The sequence below is a fragment of the Hippocampus comes genome, unplaced genomic scaffold (genome assembly GCF_001891065.2).
Source record: "Hippocampus comes isolate QL1 unplaced genomic scaffold, H_comes_QL1_v1.1 scaffold106, whole genome shotgun sequence".
In the NCBI taxonomy this organism is placed as follows: domain Eukaryota; kingdom Metazoa; phylum Chordata; class Actinopteri; order Syngnathiformes; family Syngnathidae; genus Hippocampus; species Hippocampus comes.
Window position 1 is genome coordinate 618,905 of NW_017842055.1, and position 17,777 is coordinate 636,681.

General features: G+C 48.3%; 3 protein-coding genes across 3 annotated transcripts; 1 reads left to right on the forward strand and 2 right to left on the reverse strand.

Annotated features, from left to right (window-relative positions):
- Positions 1-421: 421 nt before the first annotated feature.
- On the reverse strand, positions 422-8,792 carry LOC109510267 (fer-1-like protein 4). The gene is made up of 23 exons (XM_019860450.1): positions 8,527-8,792; positions 8,237-8,297; positions 7,825-7,956; positions 7,628-7,690; positions 7,465-7,549; positions 7,240-7,402; positions 6,145-6,325; positions 5,890-6,076; positions 5,735-5,814; positions 5,402-5,527; positions 5,234-5,303; positions 4,780-4,874; positions 4,488-4,596; positions 4,184-4,412; positions 3,549-3,681; positions 3,358-3,458; positions 3,176-3,263; positions 2,600-2,716; positions 2,339-2,491; positions 1,797-1,992; positions 1,029-1,153; positions 756-890; positions 422-688 (listed from the first exon to the last, which is right to left on the reverse strand). Exons 1-23 carry the CDS (start codon positions 8,691-8,693, stop codon positions 422-424), a joined length of 3,063 nt encoding a protein of 1,020 aa, XP_019716009.1. The 5' UTR covers positions 8,694-8,792.
- LOC109510268 (fer-1-like protein 4) lies at positions 8,787-12,409 on the reverse strand. The gene is made up of 7 exons (XM_019860451.1): positions 12,331-12,409; positions 11,378-11,634; positions 11,136-11,191; positions 10,168-10,256; positions 9,613-9,712; positions 9,443-9,537; positions 8,787-8,835 (listed from the first exon to the last, which is right to left on the reverse strand). Exons 2-7 carry the CDS (start codon positions 11,454-11,456, stop codon positions 8,787-8,789), a joined length of 468 nt encoding a protein of 155 aa, XP_019716010.1. The 5' UTR covers positions 11,457-11,634; positions 12,331-12,409.
- A 56-nt stretch (positions 12,410-12,465) lies between these two features.
- Positions 12,466-17,711, forward strand: LOC109510288 (14-3-3 protein beta/alpha-1-like). Its single transcript, XM_019860485.1, has 7 exons — positions 12,466-12,579; positions 14,848-15,007; positions 15,093-15,233; positions 15,992-16,115; positions 16,646-16,809; positions 16,905-17,000; positions 17,272-17,711. The coding sequence occupies exons 2-7, from the start codon at positions 14,855-14,857 to the stop codon at positions 17,326-17,328; spliced, it is 735 nt and encodes a 244-aa protein (XP_019716044.1). The 5' UTR covers positions 12,466-12,579; positions 14,848-14,854; the 3' UTR covers positions 17,329-17,711.
- Positions 17,712-17,777: the final 66 nt, after the last annotated feature.

A 17,777-nucleotide genomic window follows, 5' to 3' on the forward strand; every position in this document is an offset into this window, starting at 1 on the left:
CTTTTGCGCATTTGTGCCCTGATCACAACCATTGTGCCCCGAACGTTCACATCACATCTTCTTGAAGAAACTTCTCCATTTCCAGCCTCTGATTTCACACCTCAACTCAGCCCGAATTCAAACGAGCACGCACGCGGAGGACGGCGAAAGGATCCCGCCGTGACCGCAACATGGTCTCCCTCCGCGCCTCCAACAACAGCAAGAAGAGCGAGCAAGAAGGAAAGAGTGCGTACAAGACAGAACATGTCCACATTTGGGGATCATTTTACACCTAAGAAAAGAAGGCCCAAGTTCGATGTCCAATGTTGGAAAGTCCAATGAGAAAGAGTGACAAGAATGACCTGAGCACATCAGGCCTTTTTTTTAAATTTATGGGCAGCACACGCAACTGTTTCTGGGATCAGCACTCGAAAAGCGCAGTTCAATGTGGATTATTTGAAAAGTGGTTCCAGCGGTAATTCACTCCCGACTGGCATGTCTTCACGCGAACAAAAAGCGCAGCGGAGCGCGTCACCTCGCCGAAGGTGGAGTAGTCCAGCTCGATGAGTTCGAAGGCGGCCAGCAGCTCTCCGGCCGGCATCCTGCCCATGCTGATGTCGTAGAAGCGCAGACGGGGCTTCCGGTAGAGCGCCTCCGCGGGTTTCAACTCGGGCTCGGCGTACGCTCGGCCCAGAGGCTTCGGGCTACCCTGCGCGCATTTTCTCGCACGTTACGACATCGCTTCACCGCTCGGCCAAGGGGGAGAACGGCATTACCACGGCGTCGTAGTCCAAGATGTGGACGATGACCAGGGGGGGGTCTTGACCGAGGTCCTCCATCGTTCCCTCCAGAAGGACGCGGTCGAAGAGCAAACACTCGCCCCACGCCGGCGACAGCGTGTCTGGGGACACCTGAGGCGCGCGCGTCCAATAGCGGTGAAATTCTTTGGACATTTTTATTGAGTTGGATACGCGCTGGACATCGCTGGCAGTTTGAACAAAAACAAAAGTTGTTTGTGATCGTTACTCGTACGTTGCGATCGGACTCACCTTGGTCACCTGACACTGCGTGGAGAAGAGCACCTTGGCGAAGGGATCCGATAGGCCGTTGTCGTCGCCCGCCATTAAGCCGCGCGCTTGGTAGAGGTGACATCGGAGCTGGAAGTAGCGACTGTCTGCAAACGCAACATACCACGTCTACTTTGCCACTTGTGTGGGGAGAAAAAAATTTAAAAAGTTCATCGTTTGTAACACTTAAGTCACCATAACGATTTTTTGAAAGTTGTTGGGTGAGACAAAATCTCAAAGAAAAGAAAAACTTCATTGAAGTATTATTTAAGTATTTTTTTTATGTGAATATTATTTGAAATAAAAAGTGTGATACCGTGCAACATTCAAACGTGGTTAGAATTCAAATCTTTAAAAACATTGAAAATAAAAATGGGTGGTGTATCATTTACTTTTTGTTACATTTTTACAAAAAAAAAAAATATATATATATCAGAGAAATTTCAATCAACCTTTTTTTCTTATTTGGAAAAAATGAATAAAGAAAAAATGGGATGATATGGATTCATGATTCTCAATTCCCAAAAAATTCCCACACCAAATTTTCATGAAACTTTTTTTTTTTTTTAACATTCAACAAATAAAATTAAAAGTCGGATATCCGATAAATTTTGCTCCATTTTTGTCTTCAATTCAAAAACAAATGATACTTTCTCCTATCCATGTTAGAAGGAGACTTTGCGGGGGCCAATAAAAAAAAAAAAACCCGGCGGGCACCACCCCTGAACTCGAAGCCTCAGTCGGACTCACCCTGACAGCACAGCCTGATGGGCATCCTCCTGGTTGCCGTGACGACCGGTGCCGCCTCCTCCTCCCCCGACTCCTCGTAGACGGGCAAGAACTCGTCTGGGAGCGAGGTGATGGCTTCCTTGCTGTACTTGGCCTGGCCCAGCCACAGGTACACCTCCAGCTTGGCGAAGATCTCGCTGGCGGAACTGCCCGGAGACTAAAAGTCACGAGACGTGGACGGTCTGTCATCCATTTGATTGGTCGACAGACCAAATGATTGTGGTTGACATGTCTGGAACGAAGCCATTTTGGACCATTTTGCTGAGGTCCTTCAAAAACGAACTGGTCCTAAAACGATTTGAAATTCAGCCACTGAAGCTAATTCAGCGGCTGCCATTTTGGTTTGAAGCGGGCCGGTTTATACTCAATTTGGCCATTTGCAGAGCTCCTTAAAAAGACGAAATGTTTTGAGAATTCGCTCTCCAAAGGGCAGTTTCGTTTGGCAACAGGAAACGTACGGGAGTATGATGACGTTTTCGATAATTCTAGTTTTGGCGACAGACCTTCATGTAGAGTGTGGTGACCCGACCACAATCCCGCCCCCTCTGGTCCTCCACCAGTGAGAAGATGACGGAGTGGGCGGGGATCCTGACATAGGCCAGTCGTTTGCTTCCACTCAGCAACCACAGGAAGACATCCGGGATGGTGTTCTGGGGCTGGTCGCAGATCACATCAGAGGGGGTCAAAGCTCATTGCGACTCCGTTGTTGTCATTAATATGAATTGTCGTATGAGCATTACGAAGACGCGACTTTTACGTTGTACCTCTTTGGCCAGGTGTCGAAGTTTGCTCAGGAGTTTTTTAACGCCCGTCAGGTGCTGTTTGAGTGTCCGCCTGGTTAGCCTCTGCTTGACCCTCATGGCCCGTCTGGCTAGCATAAGCTACACATCATGTGACCACATTCAGAGAAATGAGCGGTTCAGAGACACGTCAACGAGTCATGTCACTGACAGAAACAAACGAGAGAAATTTTCTGGTTCTTATGTGAGCACAAATGAGAGTTGACAAAGTAACCGCAGATAAAGCACTCATGAAAATTCATTGGAATTACTTTGCCGCGTATTGATTTTGGTCATTTTGCAGGTTCAATTTCACATAAAACACATTGTCAAAATGGCAGATCTGTAAAGCTCTCATCAAGACCTTTCGTTTCGGAAAGCACTCTTTTGATTTTGTTGCAAATGGATTTTTGACCCGACCACTCACATTGTTGGTCATCTTATAAACATCAATGAACGATATAATGGTTGATATGGAAAGCTCTCGCTGTGTTCTTTCATTTACGTTATGTCGCCATATTCTTTACAAACAGTTCTGTTAAAAAAAAACAAGTGCCTCACCAAATTCTTCTTGATGAAGTCTTTCCTGCGTGCATCCAGATTGTTGGGACGAAACTGCGCAAGGCGGTTTGAGGACAGTCTGAACTGTCTTTATGAAAACAATTAAGAAAATTAAACACATCTTTGGAAAAAAAAAACACCGCACACATTTTGAAGCAAACTTGCTCCAGGCGCTCACTGACTTGCAGGAAGTGACCAGCTCCAGCAGCACGTGCACTAGACGCTCCTTCACGTTGGTGCGGGGCCTCCGCCCGAGACGCTCCACCTCATCCAGACCGATCTCCTGAAACCGTCCCACAAATGAGCCCGCCGCGCATTACGCCGACAATCTACAAGTCAACCCGGCGGCCGGCTCCACCCCGTGTCACCTCACCAGCCTGTCGGCCATCTTGCTGAGCCAATTTGCCTGGTACAGCCGAAAGCTGTGGTCTTCGAATTGACTCCAGACAAACAAACACGGCTTGTTTTTCTCCCAGGGCGCGTGCAGGGGTATGCATTGAAACGACCTGGCACGCGGGTGAGACACAAGCGGGATACAATATCCTGTAAGTGACATGGGTGAGATACATTTGAGAAACACGTGACACACTAGTGAGATTGATTGCACGCAGGTGACAAACAGGTGAATGGGGCGCAAGCGAGGCGTCGATGAGACTGGAGCCAGGTGACGAGCAAATTAAACACAGGTAAGACGTGGGTGAGATGACAAGTGACACACGGGAAACACACACAAGTGTGACAGGAAGGAGGGTTCCATCCAGGTGAGAGGGACGTGATTCATAAGTGAGGTTTCAGTGACGCATGGGTGTGGAACAGTGAGAAACAGGTGACAAACAAGCAGCGATATCGGGATGAGATCTGGGCCCCATACCCGTCTAACAGGTAGCACAGGTGAGACACAGGCGAGAGATTCGGGTGAGACATGGTCGCGACGGTCCCGTATCCACGCCTCACGGAATCACGGCGACAGGCGACACAGCAAGAGACAAACCGGAAGCGAGTCCCGACCTGTCGTATTCGGTGGGCTGCGGTCTCATGGGCTCGGACACGGATCTGTTCTCAGGTTCTGGACTCAGAACCGCCTCCCTGTCCAGTTCTTCCTCCGACTCCAGAAGCCCTTGGGCCTCCTCGCCGAGATCGTCCCGGCTTTGCCTCAGCTCCTCCCGGCTGTGTCGCGCCTCCTCCCGGCTTTGGCTCTTCTTGGATCTCCCGGCTGTCACCGCCTTACCACGATTTCCTGCCGTGACCACGATTTTACAACTTGGTGTTTCTGCTGTTTGTTCGCTCATTCCACAGGTCGTGCTTTTTTTACCAATGGAAAGTTCAAAGGTCATGGGCCTGGTGCCGACAGACGGATCCATCATGGTAACTTCAAACAAAGACGCAAAGAGCAGAAAGTCTTCTCTCTCACCCAGGAAACCCTACGCAAAACAAAAACACAAACCCCAATCTGTTTACACCTGTCGCAGCTGTGTGCTGTGGTGTACCTCTGGGCTCTGACCTAAGTCCCCACTGCTAAGAATTGCTTCGATGTTTGTTTTGATTAAAATGAATTTCTTTTGACAGATTGAAGATGGAAATGAGGTTACTTTTCCAGCGCTAACCTCAGGCAGTGGGTGAATCTCCTCCACGTCCACAGTCACCGCCTCTGGCACCTCCACTCCCGCCTCCCCAGACTCATCGCCTAATTGGCTGGAAACTACGTGCAAAAAAAAAAAAAAAACAATGCAACAATTTTGAGTGTCAGAGGGAAAGTTGAAGGATCTTGCTTTCGACCAATCAGAGCCGAGAAAAGCGAATCCTAATCAGCTAAGAGAACCAATGAAAAAAGCTTCTTGAGCGATCATCATATTTTTTTAGGTGATAAAGATTTTTTATTTCTTCTTCTTGTTGTTGTTTTTTTTAATCGAATACGTTTACCAAATAAAACCGTATTTTCTGAGAAATAAATTGAAATCTTGCAAGAAAAAAAGCTTGAACGTGACGAGAATAAAGTCTTATCGGGTTCAAGAAAGATGGCATCATTTTGACTTGCGTCGGATCAATTGCCGTCCTCACCTTCCTTCCTTTTTTCCTTCTTGCTGCCTCGCTTCTTCCTCAGTCCCAACCTGCTCAAGGTTCCTTTCACCTTCAAGAGAATCACAATACCGAGTGACAGCAGACTCAGACCGAGCAGTCCCGAAGAGCGTCCTGATGGATCACAATGGACGAGATGGATTCCGGTACCATCGCTAGCGGGGCCGAGCCGGAGTCTGTGGCGACGGCCAGTGGTGAGGAGTAAATCTCGACAGACAGCGCCAGGAGGATTCGACCACGGTAAAAGATTCCCTCTCCAAGGCCCTGGTTCAAAGCCTGGCGAAGACAACCGACGGTAGGCTGGAGTAGCAAATCCGGTTTGGATTGTTTGAGTCTGTTCTCGGGACATTTGGAGCCGGGAGAAACCTCCATGACGGTAGGCTGGAGTAGCTTCAATCCGGTTTGGATTGTTTGAGTGTGTTCTCGGGACATTTGGAGCCGGGAGAAACCTCCACGGAGGCAATTCCACAAGCGATTGATTACCTGGTGGACGTCTCCGAGGGTGGAGTTCCGAGGAGAACCGTATAGATTGACCCAGCATGGTCCAAAGGTGGGGTTAAAACCTGCGGGACACACGCATTTCCACGTTGAAGAATTGTTAAAGGAGAGACCGCAATCCGTCAGTTTCGCGCTTGTACCGTTCCTTGTGGGGTCTGAAATTTGCTGCAGGTCCAGGAAGTGCGTGGCCAGAGCGACGTCCCCCATCTTGGCGTCGTCAAGGACCTGGACTCTGATCCGCTGGGCGAGGGGAGGAAACTGCTCGATGAAGGAGATCTCCTCGTTCCAAACCGGACAGCTGGTGGCACTCGCGACAGACGTCTCACCCTAGGAGAGACCGGTCCACTTTGAACGCAAAGTTGCGGACCCGAATGACCTGTATGGTGCCGGCGTACCTGCTGTCCGGCAAAGGTGACTTGAACGTAAGGATCGATGAAGACCCTCCGGTCAGTGACTTTGGACATTTTGGCCATCAACCCCGCGTCCATGGTGGGCAGGCCGTCTGCCTTGTAGACCCGCACTCGAAATCGAGCCCACGGGCGATCGGAAGGCATACCGCGGGGAAGCATCAGATTTCTGTGGGGAACGCGTTCAATTAGGGCTGCCCAAGGAAACCTTCCGGATTTCGCACCTTGCGTCCATCCAGCTTTGTACAAAAATGACCTCGTGTCTTTTCAGACTACTCATGCCGAGCAAACTTCCCGCTACTAATTGACTGAATTTTTGAAATATTCCGTCCGGACAAGTTCATCTTTCAAAGATGTCTGGATATGAGCCAAAATGATCCTAAAATGGCCGCTTCAAACCAAAATAGCAGACCCACTGTGTCTGACATTTTTTGTGGGTCTACTTAAGATAGATACAGCATGTCTACCAAATTGCATGTTCCGAAGCCAAATTGGCTTCAGGTGCAGAATTTTCAAAATATTTTGGCTGGACAAGTTGGCTTTTGATGTGCCCTGCAGGTGTCCAAAAGGCCGTTTTAAACCAAAACAGCAAGCTCTTTGTGTCTTTTTAGGCACAGCTTCTTGAGACTTTTTTGTGGGTCAACTCATGACCGACATATCCGCTATTTCATGTAGCTAAGTAAAACTGGCTTCAGGGGCCGGAATTTCAAAATATTCTTCATCAACTTGAAGGAGCATGATGGGAAAAAAACGTCCAAAATAACCAATCACAGTTTGAGCAGAAAGGGTAGATTGCCAACTTTTTAAAGCAAGGCTTCTTACATTTTTATGCGGGTGTACTCATGAGAGACATGGCTACCCAATTTCATTTAAAACTGCCTTGGGGGGCAGAATTTTCCAAATAGTTTTAAGATTTTGAAGGAACCGTGGAAATTGCTAAATTGAACCGAAAATGTCCGCTTCGAACCAAAATGTCTTCTGACTTGCTGTGCCTTCTTGAGACTTTTTGACGGGTCTTGATCGCGGATGTCCGGTTGCTTCGTGAAACTCGCTTCGGGGGTTGAAAAATGCGGACGAACTGACTTGTCGATGTCGTCGTTGGCGCCGGACGTGGCGGGCGGCAGGCCGGCGTTCAGAGCCTCGCCTTTCATCAGCACGCTGAGGGTGGCCTTCACGTAGCCTTTGGCCCCCGATCGGGTGTCAGCCGGGTCAGTGAGCGGGGCCCACTTCTCGTAGAAGCGGTGGTCTGCAAATGAGTCGAGCGCTCATGCGGGCCCGCGGGGCACGCCTGCGCTCGTTTGACCGTACCTGGCTCATGGAACACGGTGGCAATGTCGATCTTGAAGGTTCCCACGTGGCTCGTGAGGAAGGGCAGGGTTCGGCGGTGGTACACCTGCAAGGGCGGACAGTTCGGGACAGTTTTGGCGGCCTGTCACCATGGAAACGAGCCAGCGATTACGGCGGGGCCGACCTTGATCTCGATAACCTTGTCAAAGAGAACCTCTGGAGTTTCATGGAACTCAAACTGGAAGTTCTGCAACAGGAATTGAGAACAACGCATTGTGTCTCGATTGGGTTTTCGCGCATGGCAACGTGTTTTAATGCGTTCGACTGCAGGGTTTTTGTTGTGTTCTATTGTCGGTTGTGGTGTGTGGTGGCCTCGCGTACTTCATTGTAAAAGGGACAGTTGGTGGACTTTTGCGTGGCCGTGTGTTTCTTCTGATCCCCCACTCGGATGAACACGGCTGGGTTGATGTTGACGCCCGCCAGTTTCTGCGCTTCCAAGATGTTGACGTTGACCTGCAATCAGCCAATCACGTGTATTCGCAGCTGAACATTTCCCGGAACTCTTCAAAGGAGTATCTGAGCAGGCCAATCTTTCAGCGCTCAGATATGAGGACCTTTAGTAGCTACATATAGGAAGGAAATTCGGGCAATACTGTCGTCCCTACCTAGTAGTTTTTGAGCTACTATTCCTGGAGTGGGCCCTTCTTTTAGCCCCAGTTAATTAGCCCAAATTTAGACAAGTTTAAACCTGGACTTGTGAAAATGACTTCGCCTTTTTTGGTGGCATTCTTACCTGGAAACTTTGAACCCTGGGCGTGGCTGCAGCAACATGCCGAGACAGCGGCCTGGAACGACTGCACACATTTACGCACACACATGCTTCTTTACTCCCAAAGATTTGTATTTTTGGACATGTGTGTCTATGCTAGCGATGTCAAACAACAGGCATGACAAATCGAATCTCTTCCACCAGACAGAAGGTCAAGAACTAATCGGCATTCATTTAAAAAAGAAATCTGTACTTCGATTGAACATGACAAATAGTCAAACGCAGAAATGCGCAATGAAAACACTCTCGCCGACCTCATCAAAGGAGTGAAGACGATATCAGACATCTCCATGTCCAGCAGGTCGTCTTCGTCGTCGTCGTCGTAGTCGTCGTAGTCGTCGTGGTCGCCCTGACCGCGGATGAGGTCGCGCCCCAGTTGTCGGGCCTCCCTCTCCAGCTCCCTCTCCAGACGACTCAACATCGGTGGGCTTGGTCAGGATAGACCAGATTGGTTTTGTCCGTGTGGTGGTGCGACGTGCGTGCGCGTTCATGCAAGTGTGATGTGAAGTCCCTCTCACCTCTCGTCATTTTCAAAGGCTTCATTCTGGAAGCCCAGCGATGAGCTGAGCAACACAGATTCAAAAAAGAAACACACGCAGGATTAAAATGAACTACCTATCCAAAGAACAAATGAATGAAACAACTCACAAAAACACTGATGAAACAACTAACTAAAGAGGGAATGAACTAACAAACTAAGCAACAAGTACAGCAACCTATTCATTTTAAAAAATGACGGTAACTAACTGGGTGACTAAATCACAATATAACAGGAAAAAAATTAAAAACAAACACATAATAAAGGATGGAAAAAGTAACTAACTAACAAAACAACCAACTCACTGAACAATGAAATCACGAACTAATTAACTGACTGAGTCGCCAGCTAGTAAGCTAGTAAACTAACTGGCATGCCAAAGAATGAACAGAGCAACTGACATACTCAACAAATATCAACAAACTCAGACAAATCAACCGAACAAAAAAATCCGCGTCACTCGTCACACAAGAAAGACAGACAATGGCGTGATTTTGCAGACGAAAAACCAAAACGCCAAGAAAAGCTTGATCTGTGTGATTTTGAATTCTGCCTAGCGACAAGTGACCTCATACAAGTCCATCCAACCCGAGACATTCTGACTTTTTTAGTTTTTCCGCTTGACTTCTTACTCATCTTTGTCCTCCACTCTGATGAAGTCCTGTCCCTCCCATCCTCCTGCGGCGCCCTCAACTGGATTGTAGCGCACGTCCAACTCCACGTAGATCTACTCGCCGGACAACAGGATTATCACACATACACACACACACACACACACACAGATGCACACTCAAGTACTCACATCAGTCAGGAGATGGTTGGCATCGGTGAGTGGTTCCCGTAGCAACAGCCTCCCTGATGTGATGATGTGCTGGAGACCCACAACCAGCTTTCCCAGCAGTCTACACACACAAACACGCATGCACAAAAGTAAATAGTTAAGTAACTTCCATTAAATATCTGGCTAAAGGAATTTAGAGATAAGAACACTGTAAGGGGATGCCAAAATGTTGCGCTGACCAGCATATAACTCATATAAGATTTACCCCAGCATAATTGGATGGTACTTTTAAACATTGGTGCAGCAGTGGAACACTTTGCAAAAAAAAAAAAAACATGTCTCGAATGTTCATGCGGCACTACGGTTGAAAAAATATCTACTGTGTGCGTTAAGCAAAGATGGGAAAAGGTAACAGGAAAGTTTTATCCCATGAAGACTGGTTAAACCATGAAACATTTGTCAAACTATAGCGATCACCTCAAGTTCTGATCTGTGGAGGGATTTACTTGGAAAAATCCTCGGTGTGCGTGCGTGTGTGTGTGTGTGTGTGTGTGTGTGTGTGTATATATACATTACCTGTTGGAGAAGACTTTACTGAAGTTGTAAACTCTGATGGTCAGCACTTCATGTCGGATGACTTTACCATAGTGAGGCCAACGGAAAGACTGCATACACACACACGCGCGCACAAACACGCATTGAAGGTCACGCCCGGAGTTCACTTGAAAAAATATTACAATGATTATTTTTCAACACATCGGCCAGGAGGGCAACTGGTTAGCACATCTGCCACACAGTACGGAGGTCATGGGTTCGATTCTGGGCCGCGACCTTTCAGTGTGGAGTTTGCATGTTCTCCCCGTGCCTGCCTGGATTTTCTTCGGGTACTCCGCTTTCCTCCCACATTCGAAAAAACCTGCACCGTAGCGTAATGGGACACATTTGTCCTGAGGTGAGATTGTGAGTGTGAATAGTTGTTTGTCCTTGTGTGCTCTGCGATTTTATGGCAACCGGTTTAGGTTGCGACTGCCCGAAGACAGCTGGGATAGGCTCCAGCATGCCCGCGAGCCTCGTGAGAATAAGCAGATTAGAAAACGGACGGACGGATGGATGGATGGATGGACAACAGCCAGGGCAGGAGAAGTGATGTCATCTTATCTGATTGTGACATTCCAAGTCACTGTTTTGTGTAAACGGCGGATACTATTCTTTCTGGCTCCAGTTCATTCCGGATTCATTCCACATCATCCATTACTGCTGGGATGCAATCATGCGCCACTTGAGCTTTCTCTCTCTGCGTTAAAGGGGCTGCGCGGCACGCCGGTCTTACGGCTCTGATAGTAGAGCATGAGCTGTAGAAACATGAATTTGAGGCATTTCGTGTGTGTGTGCACGCGTGCGGGTTTGGGGAGCAAGGGTAGGAAATTCCTGTCAGTTGCATTGAAACAGTTTCAATCGGAAGCCAACAACAACCATGACAACCACACACACAGACACACACACCGCATGATATCATCATTCATCTGCGCTCTGACGAGACTGACCTCATTGAAAAAGGCCACACCATCACTCTGCACCACTCTGGTTCTCTGGGTGAATCCTGCCGGATGGACAACAAAACTTGTCACCATGGCAATAGCAAAAAATAGATAGATATACACACAGACGGAATTGTGAGAAGGAGGAGAGAAAACATTTTTCCAAAAAGAACGAGCCATGTGGACCAGTGACGCCCCAAAGCATTTTGGGGTGTCTTCTTTTTCTCTTTCTCAAGCAGACAACTGACCTCTAAAGGAAAGCTCCACTCTCCGCTGGGATCCTCCCGGCAGGTTGGAGACCTTCCTTACGTTCACGCTGATGGACATGGTGAAGGACCAAGGCGACGGCGTCCGTCTACATGTCTCCCGATGTCAACATCAGCTCACAGTGACTGAGTGAAACGCTGCAGTTTGGTGTTGGCGTGCCGGTTAGGGTTGGTCCTGTCCAATGTCATGTTTGACCAGGCAACGATACTTGACTGGCTTGACTAGTTTCCTCCTTTGACTATGCACACACACGCGCACGACAAACATGACATGTACTGCGGAACCGCCAAAATGGAACACAATCCCTTCTGTGATTCCACTGAGCTTCCACGTTGTTCACTTTGAAGTGAATTAAGTGCGCAATATAATTCTAATCAAGCAACATTATGGGAGTAGTGTTTTTACGAGAATCGTTATTTGTCCTTGTGTGCCCTGCAATTGGCTGGCAACCAATTCAGGATGTATCCCACCTGCTGTTCGAAGTCAGATGGGATAGGCTCCAGCACGTCCGCGACCCTCGTGAGGATAAAGCGGTTCAGAAAAGGGATGGACGGATATTCGTAGTTATGGTTTGAAAACAGGTTTCATGTTTCAAGCCGGAGTTAGGGATTCTCTGAAGGTTTTTTTTTTTTAAAAAACACAAATTATTGTTCTTTTGTTCCAATATATATATATATATATATATACAAGAAAAGATAAGAAAACCTTTATTTGTCTCACAATGGAGAAATTCCCAATTTACATATACATATATATAAAAATTAATTTGGTGTATCTTGAAAAAGTTCTCTAATATATATATATATATATATATATATATAATCGCGGATTTTTTCAAACATAAAAATATATATATATATATATATATATTTTTTAATATATGCACAGAATTTGAATGACACGAATAAATAATAATTACTGAATAATACGTCACCGTTGAGTCGTCGGCAGTTGCCGTGGCAGCGCTGACGTCAAAGCCCCTGCCGGGAGCCTCGGAAACCCCTGAGTGGCGTCGTCATGGATACTGGCGGGGTGGAGGGGTGTGGCTTAGAGGAAGCGGAAGTGTCAGCGCAGGCGGAAGTGGTACTGCCCTGAATCCCCTGAGCAGCGAGAGGAGGACGGCTCGACCAAGCCTCAGCGGCCACAGCAGAAAATCGCCAAATCTCCTTCCTACCTGACAAACGTGAGTTGACGACATTCTTACTCGTCATACGCCGGCGGCAAGCGTCTCGCTTTGCGGGGGCGCGATCCGCGAACGGCGGCCGCTTTCGCCTCCTCCTTGGCGGAAGGTGCCCATTGTGGTTTGGGGCTGGCTGCGAGGATTTAGGCCGCGTACGAACAAATTAACCCCGCAGCGACCCGCTTCGACTTCATCCGAGTACCGCGACGTATCGGCCCTTTTTCCGCCTCACTCGCAGTTGAGTCCGCTTGGGCGGCTGTTGGTCGACGCGGGAGTCGCCGATGAGCCGTGTCGTTTTTTTGACAGCTTAGCCGCGCTGGCTCGTCCGTCGTAAGCGGCGACGTTTTGGCGTCGCCTCGCTGTGAGCGTCTGCGAGCTGCGTGCGTCGGGGGAAACGGCCGACCGGCTCGGTCTGGGCGCTGGAACCCGTCCAATCACCCACCAGAGAGCTCGACGATCAAGTCGCCCCGCTGCTCCGTCATGGCGTGGGCTAACACGCCCTCCTTCCCCAGGAGTTCGCCTCGCTCCTCTTCCCGTCTTCCACAATTCTACTCGCTGGTTTGATTTGGCTCGATTGAGGCGCGTTTCCGGCCAAATGCCACGTTCGGACACCCTTCGCGGGTGTGTGCGCCGCCGATGGGTTCGATGAAAAGTGTCCGATCGAAGTGGCTCGGCGTCCGGCTAGCGTGCTAGGCTAGCCTCCATTTTAAAATTCCACAGGGGAGTGCGACGACGACAAGGAGGGCGGAACTGCTAGCAGGCCCGGCTAAGAAAGTCGCAGCCTGCGGTAACGCTCGCCAGCCGCGACAATTTCTCCGCCCCCCCGGCGACCATTTAAGCCTCTTTTGCTACAGCCTCGCTTGGAATGAAGCCACGAACGGGGTCGCCGCCCTTCACACTGCAAGTCCAACCGCGCGTTTGGCTTGTTTGCTCGCTCTCGTGTTAGCGCATTAGCGTGGAGGGGTGGGGGCGGGGGGCGCGGGGGACCACCACTTTGGTCGTTTCCAAACTTGTTTCAATGGAAGTCACCGTCAGTCTTATTTTGAATGGTGGAAAACGTGTTGATTGTCAAAAGGGGACTAAAAGCGATTCAGGGATTGATTGATCACGTGATTCACACGATAAATCTCTATTGAATATAAAATAAACTCTATGGATGAAGGAAGATGAATGGCCACAGATAATGGATGGATAAATTACAGATGCATGTTTAGATAAATGAGGAGATGCTTGACTTTTTTTCTCCCGAGGGAAATTGTCACACAAATACTCTTGTATGATGTGTACAACTGTGACAAAGTACCAGAGCTGCAAAAGGACTAGCTAGCCAACCATTTTTATTTGTTAAATTCAAAATGCATAGCAGCAAACTATATTGTGGGTGATATTCATCAAATTCAGGGCCCTTGTGTTGGGCTATGGGACAACTGAACGATATAGCAGCACATCTCACTTGTTTGTTAAAAAAAAAAAAAGGATCAATAGGAACTGCAACTTTTTCAGGCTGTCAGCATCAAAGTGTGCAGATTCAATTTAAACGACGCAAGTGCCTTTACAAACAAGTCTGAGATTGAAATGATGATTATTCGTTGATTCCAGTACTCGACTACTCCAAACCATCATGGCCGTTCATTCCTGCGCGTTGAACACTTGTTCTTGTCAAGTGCAAACTGACCTTCTAAATATGTGAAATTGAAGCTTCTCGCATTTTCATTCTCTGACGGCCGCACCTTTTCTGCCACGCATCTTTCGAGTCATTCAAACAGTCGCGATAAGCATTTCCCTTATCTTTTGATCCTATTTTTATCTTATTTTCATCACTTAACTGGTCCAACCTGGGCTCTTGGAATTGTATTTCATGCCACGTCATGTGGAAACGTGTGTTGGTATGACAACAAAAAAAAAGTCATTGGATCTGTGTCCTTGAATTTTTCAGGAAAGGACATTTTCACGAATCCTTAAAAATTCAACTTTGAATATAACTTGAAAGGACAACGAGAAGTCCGAAAGTCAAATTAAGACGTGCTAAAATAATAGCGATGGGGGGGGGGGCAAAAAAGAAAATAGCGGTTGTCCCGCGCCCTTTGTCCACTGGGGGGCAGTGTTGCTGCGCATGGATGGAGTGCACGCTTGCAATGAGAGCAGAAGCAGCGATTGGACTTTTTGAGGTGGGGAAAAAAAACCCGAGAGTTGTAGTGAGAAGTCCAATCTTACGCATTCGTCGTCGGGTCGTCGATCACCTTTCACGAACCTCCACAACGTCGTCCGCAGCCGCGAAATGGACAGGAACGACCTGGTGCAGAGCGCCAAGATGGCCGAGCAGGCCGAGCGCTACGACGACATGGCGGCCACCATGAAGCAGGTGACGGAGCAGAACAAGGACCTGACCAACGAGGAGCGCAACCTGCTGTCCGTGGCCTACAAGAACGTGGTACGACTCCGGCCGCCTTTGCGTGGGCTCTCCCTTGCGCTTGGCGAGACTCCGTGTTAACGCGATGCCGCGTTGTCGCCGGCAGGTGGGAGCTCGCCGTTCGTCCTGGCGCGTCATCTCCAGCATCGAGCAGAAGACGGAGGGCTGCGAGAAGAAACAGCAGATGGCTCGCGAATACCGCCTCAAGATCGAGGCTGAGCTCCAAGACATCTGCAACGATGTGTTGGTATGTCGCCTTATCTTGTACTACGTGACACTACTCGCAAGTTTCTGGTCACGTTTGAGGATTTTAGAACCTCAAATGCACAATTTGAGTTCCTTTTTCCCGTAATTACATCAAAGGAAAGTTTGAAGGAAAAAGGAGCAGAGAAAAGTGTCGATCTTAGATTTCTTTTTTCGGTAAAACAATTACTAGGGCCTGACCGATGACTCGGTCGTTATGAGCCGTTTTAAAATCGGCAAAAAAAATTAAAAATGCGCATTTTTTTTACAACATAGGGTATAAATGACATTTAAACATTCTCACCACCCGGCAAGTTGAACAAATTAAAGGGCAAAGTGTCGTAAAACAATCAGGTGCTCTGCCTAAAATGCAGATCTTAATTATGATCAAAAAAAAAAAGAAGCTATTTTATTGATTATATTTGTGTTCACGGTCTGGGGTTGCGCGCGGTGATGTTTGCGGTGTGTGTGTGCTTACGCTTTGAAGGTCAAGAGGTCGACGTGTGCTTTGTTGTGTTCAACATGACATAATGCGATGTTGTTGAAGGTCAATCCGTGTGTGTGTGTGTGTGCGTGCGCGGGTGTGCGTGCGCGGGTGTGTTTTGAGGTGTGGAAATGCACGCAATGTTGTACTGAAGGTTGGGACGTGCCACTCAAACAACTCTTGTCGTGTACTGTGAATAGCCCCGTCGTTGAGAAGTTTTCACATGGAAAGGAAATGGCCATTTTTAACGGACCGTTGCGGTGCTTGTCGCCTTTCAGAAACTTCTGGACGACTTCCTCATCAGCAACACGAAGGTGGCGGAGAGCAGAGTGTTCTACCTCAAAATGAAAGGAGACTACTTCAGATACCTGTCGGAGGTGGCGTCCGGCGACAACAAGAAGAGTGAGTGAGCTTTGGTCGCCGCGAGATGGTGTCCTGTCGTAAAACGGCCGCCCGTATTCACGTGGCGTCTCGTCGCGAGATCCCGTCGTGAGGCGGCGTCGTGTCGTCAGGCGGCGTCTTGTTGTACGATTGTCTTTGGTCGTAGGAAATCTTCCTGTACCGCAACGCCTTTCTGAACATGGCCGATCTTTGGAAAAGCAACTGTTAATAAGCGGTTTGCGACCGATCAAAGTGTTTGCCACGTTAAAGTGCCACGTGAGAGAAAACGCTTCAGGGGGCCTTTTTTAAAATTATTTTTAATGTACATTCAATACAAGTGGAAGCTTATTTGATCAAAGAAAACAACTGTTCCGGTGCTTGAGGTGTCACGAAAGCAAAAAAATCTGTCGAAATTGGCTGGCAATCAATAGGATCTTTTTTTTTTTTTATGGCTGCCATTCAAAGGGTTAATGGCGCCTCCCGTCGGAAGATGCCGTCATGTCACGGGCTGCCTTTCCCGCAGTAAGATGGTCTCTGTGTCCTCTTCAAAGCTACGGTGACAAAATCCCAGGAAGCGTACCAGATGGCGTTTGACATCAGTAAGGAGGAGATGCAGGCCACGCACCCCATCCGACTCGGCCTGGCCCTCAACTTCTCCGTCTTCTACTACGAGATCCTCAACTCGCCGGATCAGGCCTGTACTCTGGCCAAGCAGGTGAGAATGTCGTGATAGCGACGACAATGGCGGCGGCGGGGGGACGACGTTGCCGTCACCGCTCTCGCCCTCTGACCACCTCCTTTCCGGGGCAGGCTTTCGACGACGCCATCGCCGAGCTCGACAGCTTGAACGAGGAATCGTACAAAGACAGCACGCTGATTATGCAGCTACTAAGGGACAACCTGACTGTGAGTCGACACTCTCGCACACCTTGGGCGCCGCGCCGAGCCTCGATAGACAATTCATTAGGGACACCCTGTGATACAAGGGCCAGCGACATTTAAAAAAAAAAAAAAAATCTACAGTACATTAAAAACCATAACATAAAAAAAAAGATTTTTTCAAAATTCAAAAACACATGATTATACTGTAAAGAAAGTGTGTTGAGTGCATCTGTGAGTGCATACTTTGGCCAGGAAGTGACTGACAGCCAACTTCCTGTGTGTCCTCCCCCCTCAGCTGTGGACATCAGAAAACCAGGGTGACGAGGTGGAGGCCGGCGAGGGCGAGAATTAGTACCACGCACCTTTCCAACCCGACACCTTTGCCATCCAACCTCCGCTCTTACTCCTGTTTCCTATCTTCATGCACACAAACGTTCATTCCTTCTTCGTCTTTATCTTCTGTATAAGAAGCAGCCGCATGACCCCCCCCCCCCTTTCCCTTCCTCTCCCCCCCAGCTGAACCTGGCACTCCACAAGCTCCTTTAGAACCTTCTGGCCCGTCCTATCTCACTGGGAGGTTTTTTTTTTTTCCCTTTTAAATCTTACCACCATTTTCTTCCTACTTCCTTTTCTTAACTTCTTTTCAGCTTCTTAGTCCTGCCCACTGGCTGCTTTTATTCCACTTTAATCCAAACAAGACAAAAAAAGGTTATTAAACTGTGTGTTTATTTTCAACAACGCTCATGACTCCTTTCCTCTCCGTCCCACTTGTGCATACAAGCTCGTGTTTGGCTGGAGACT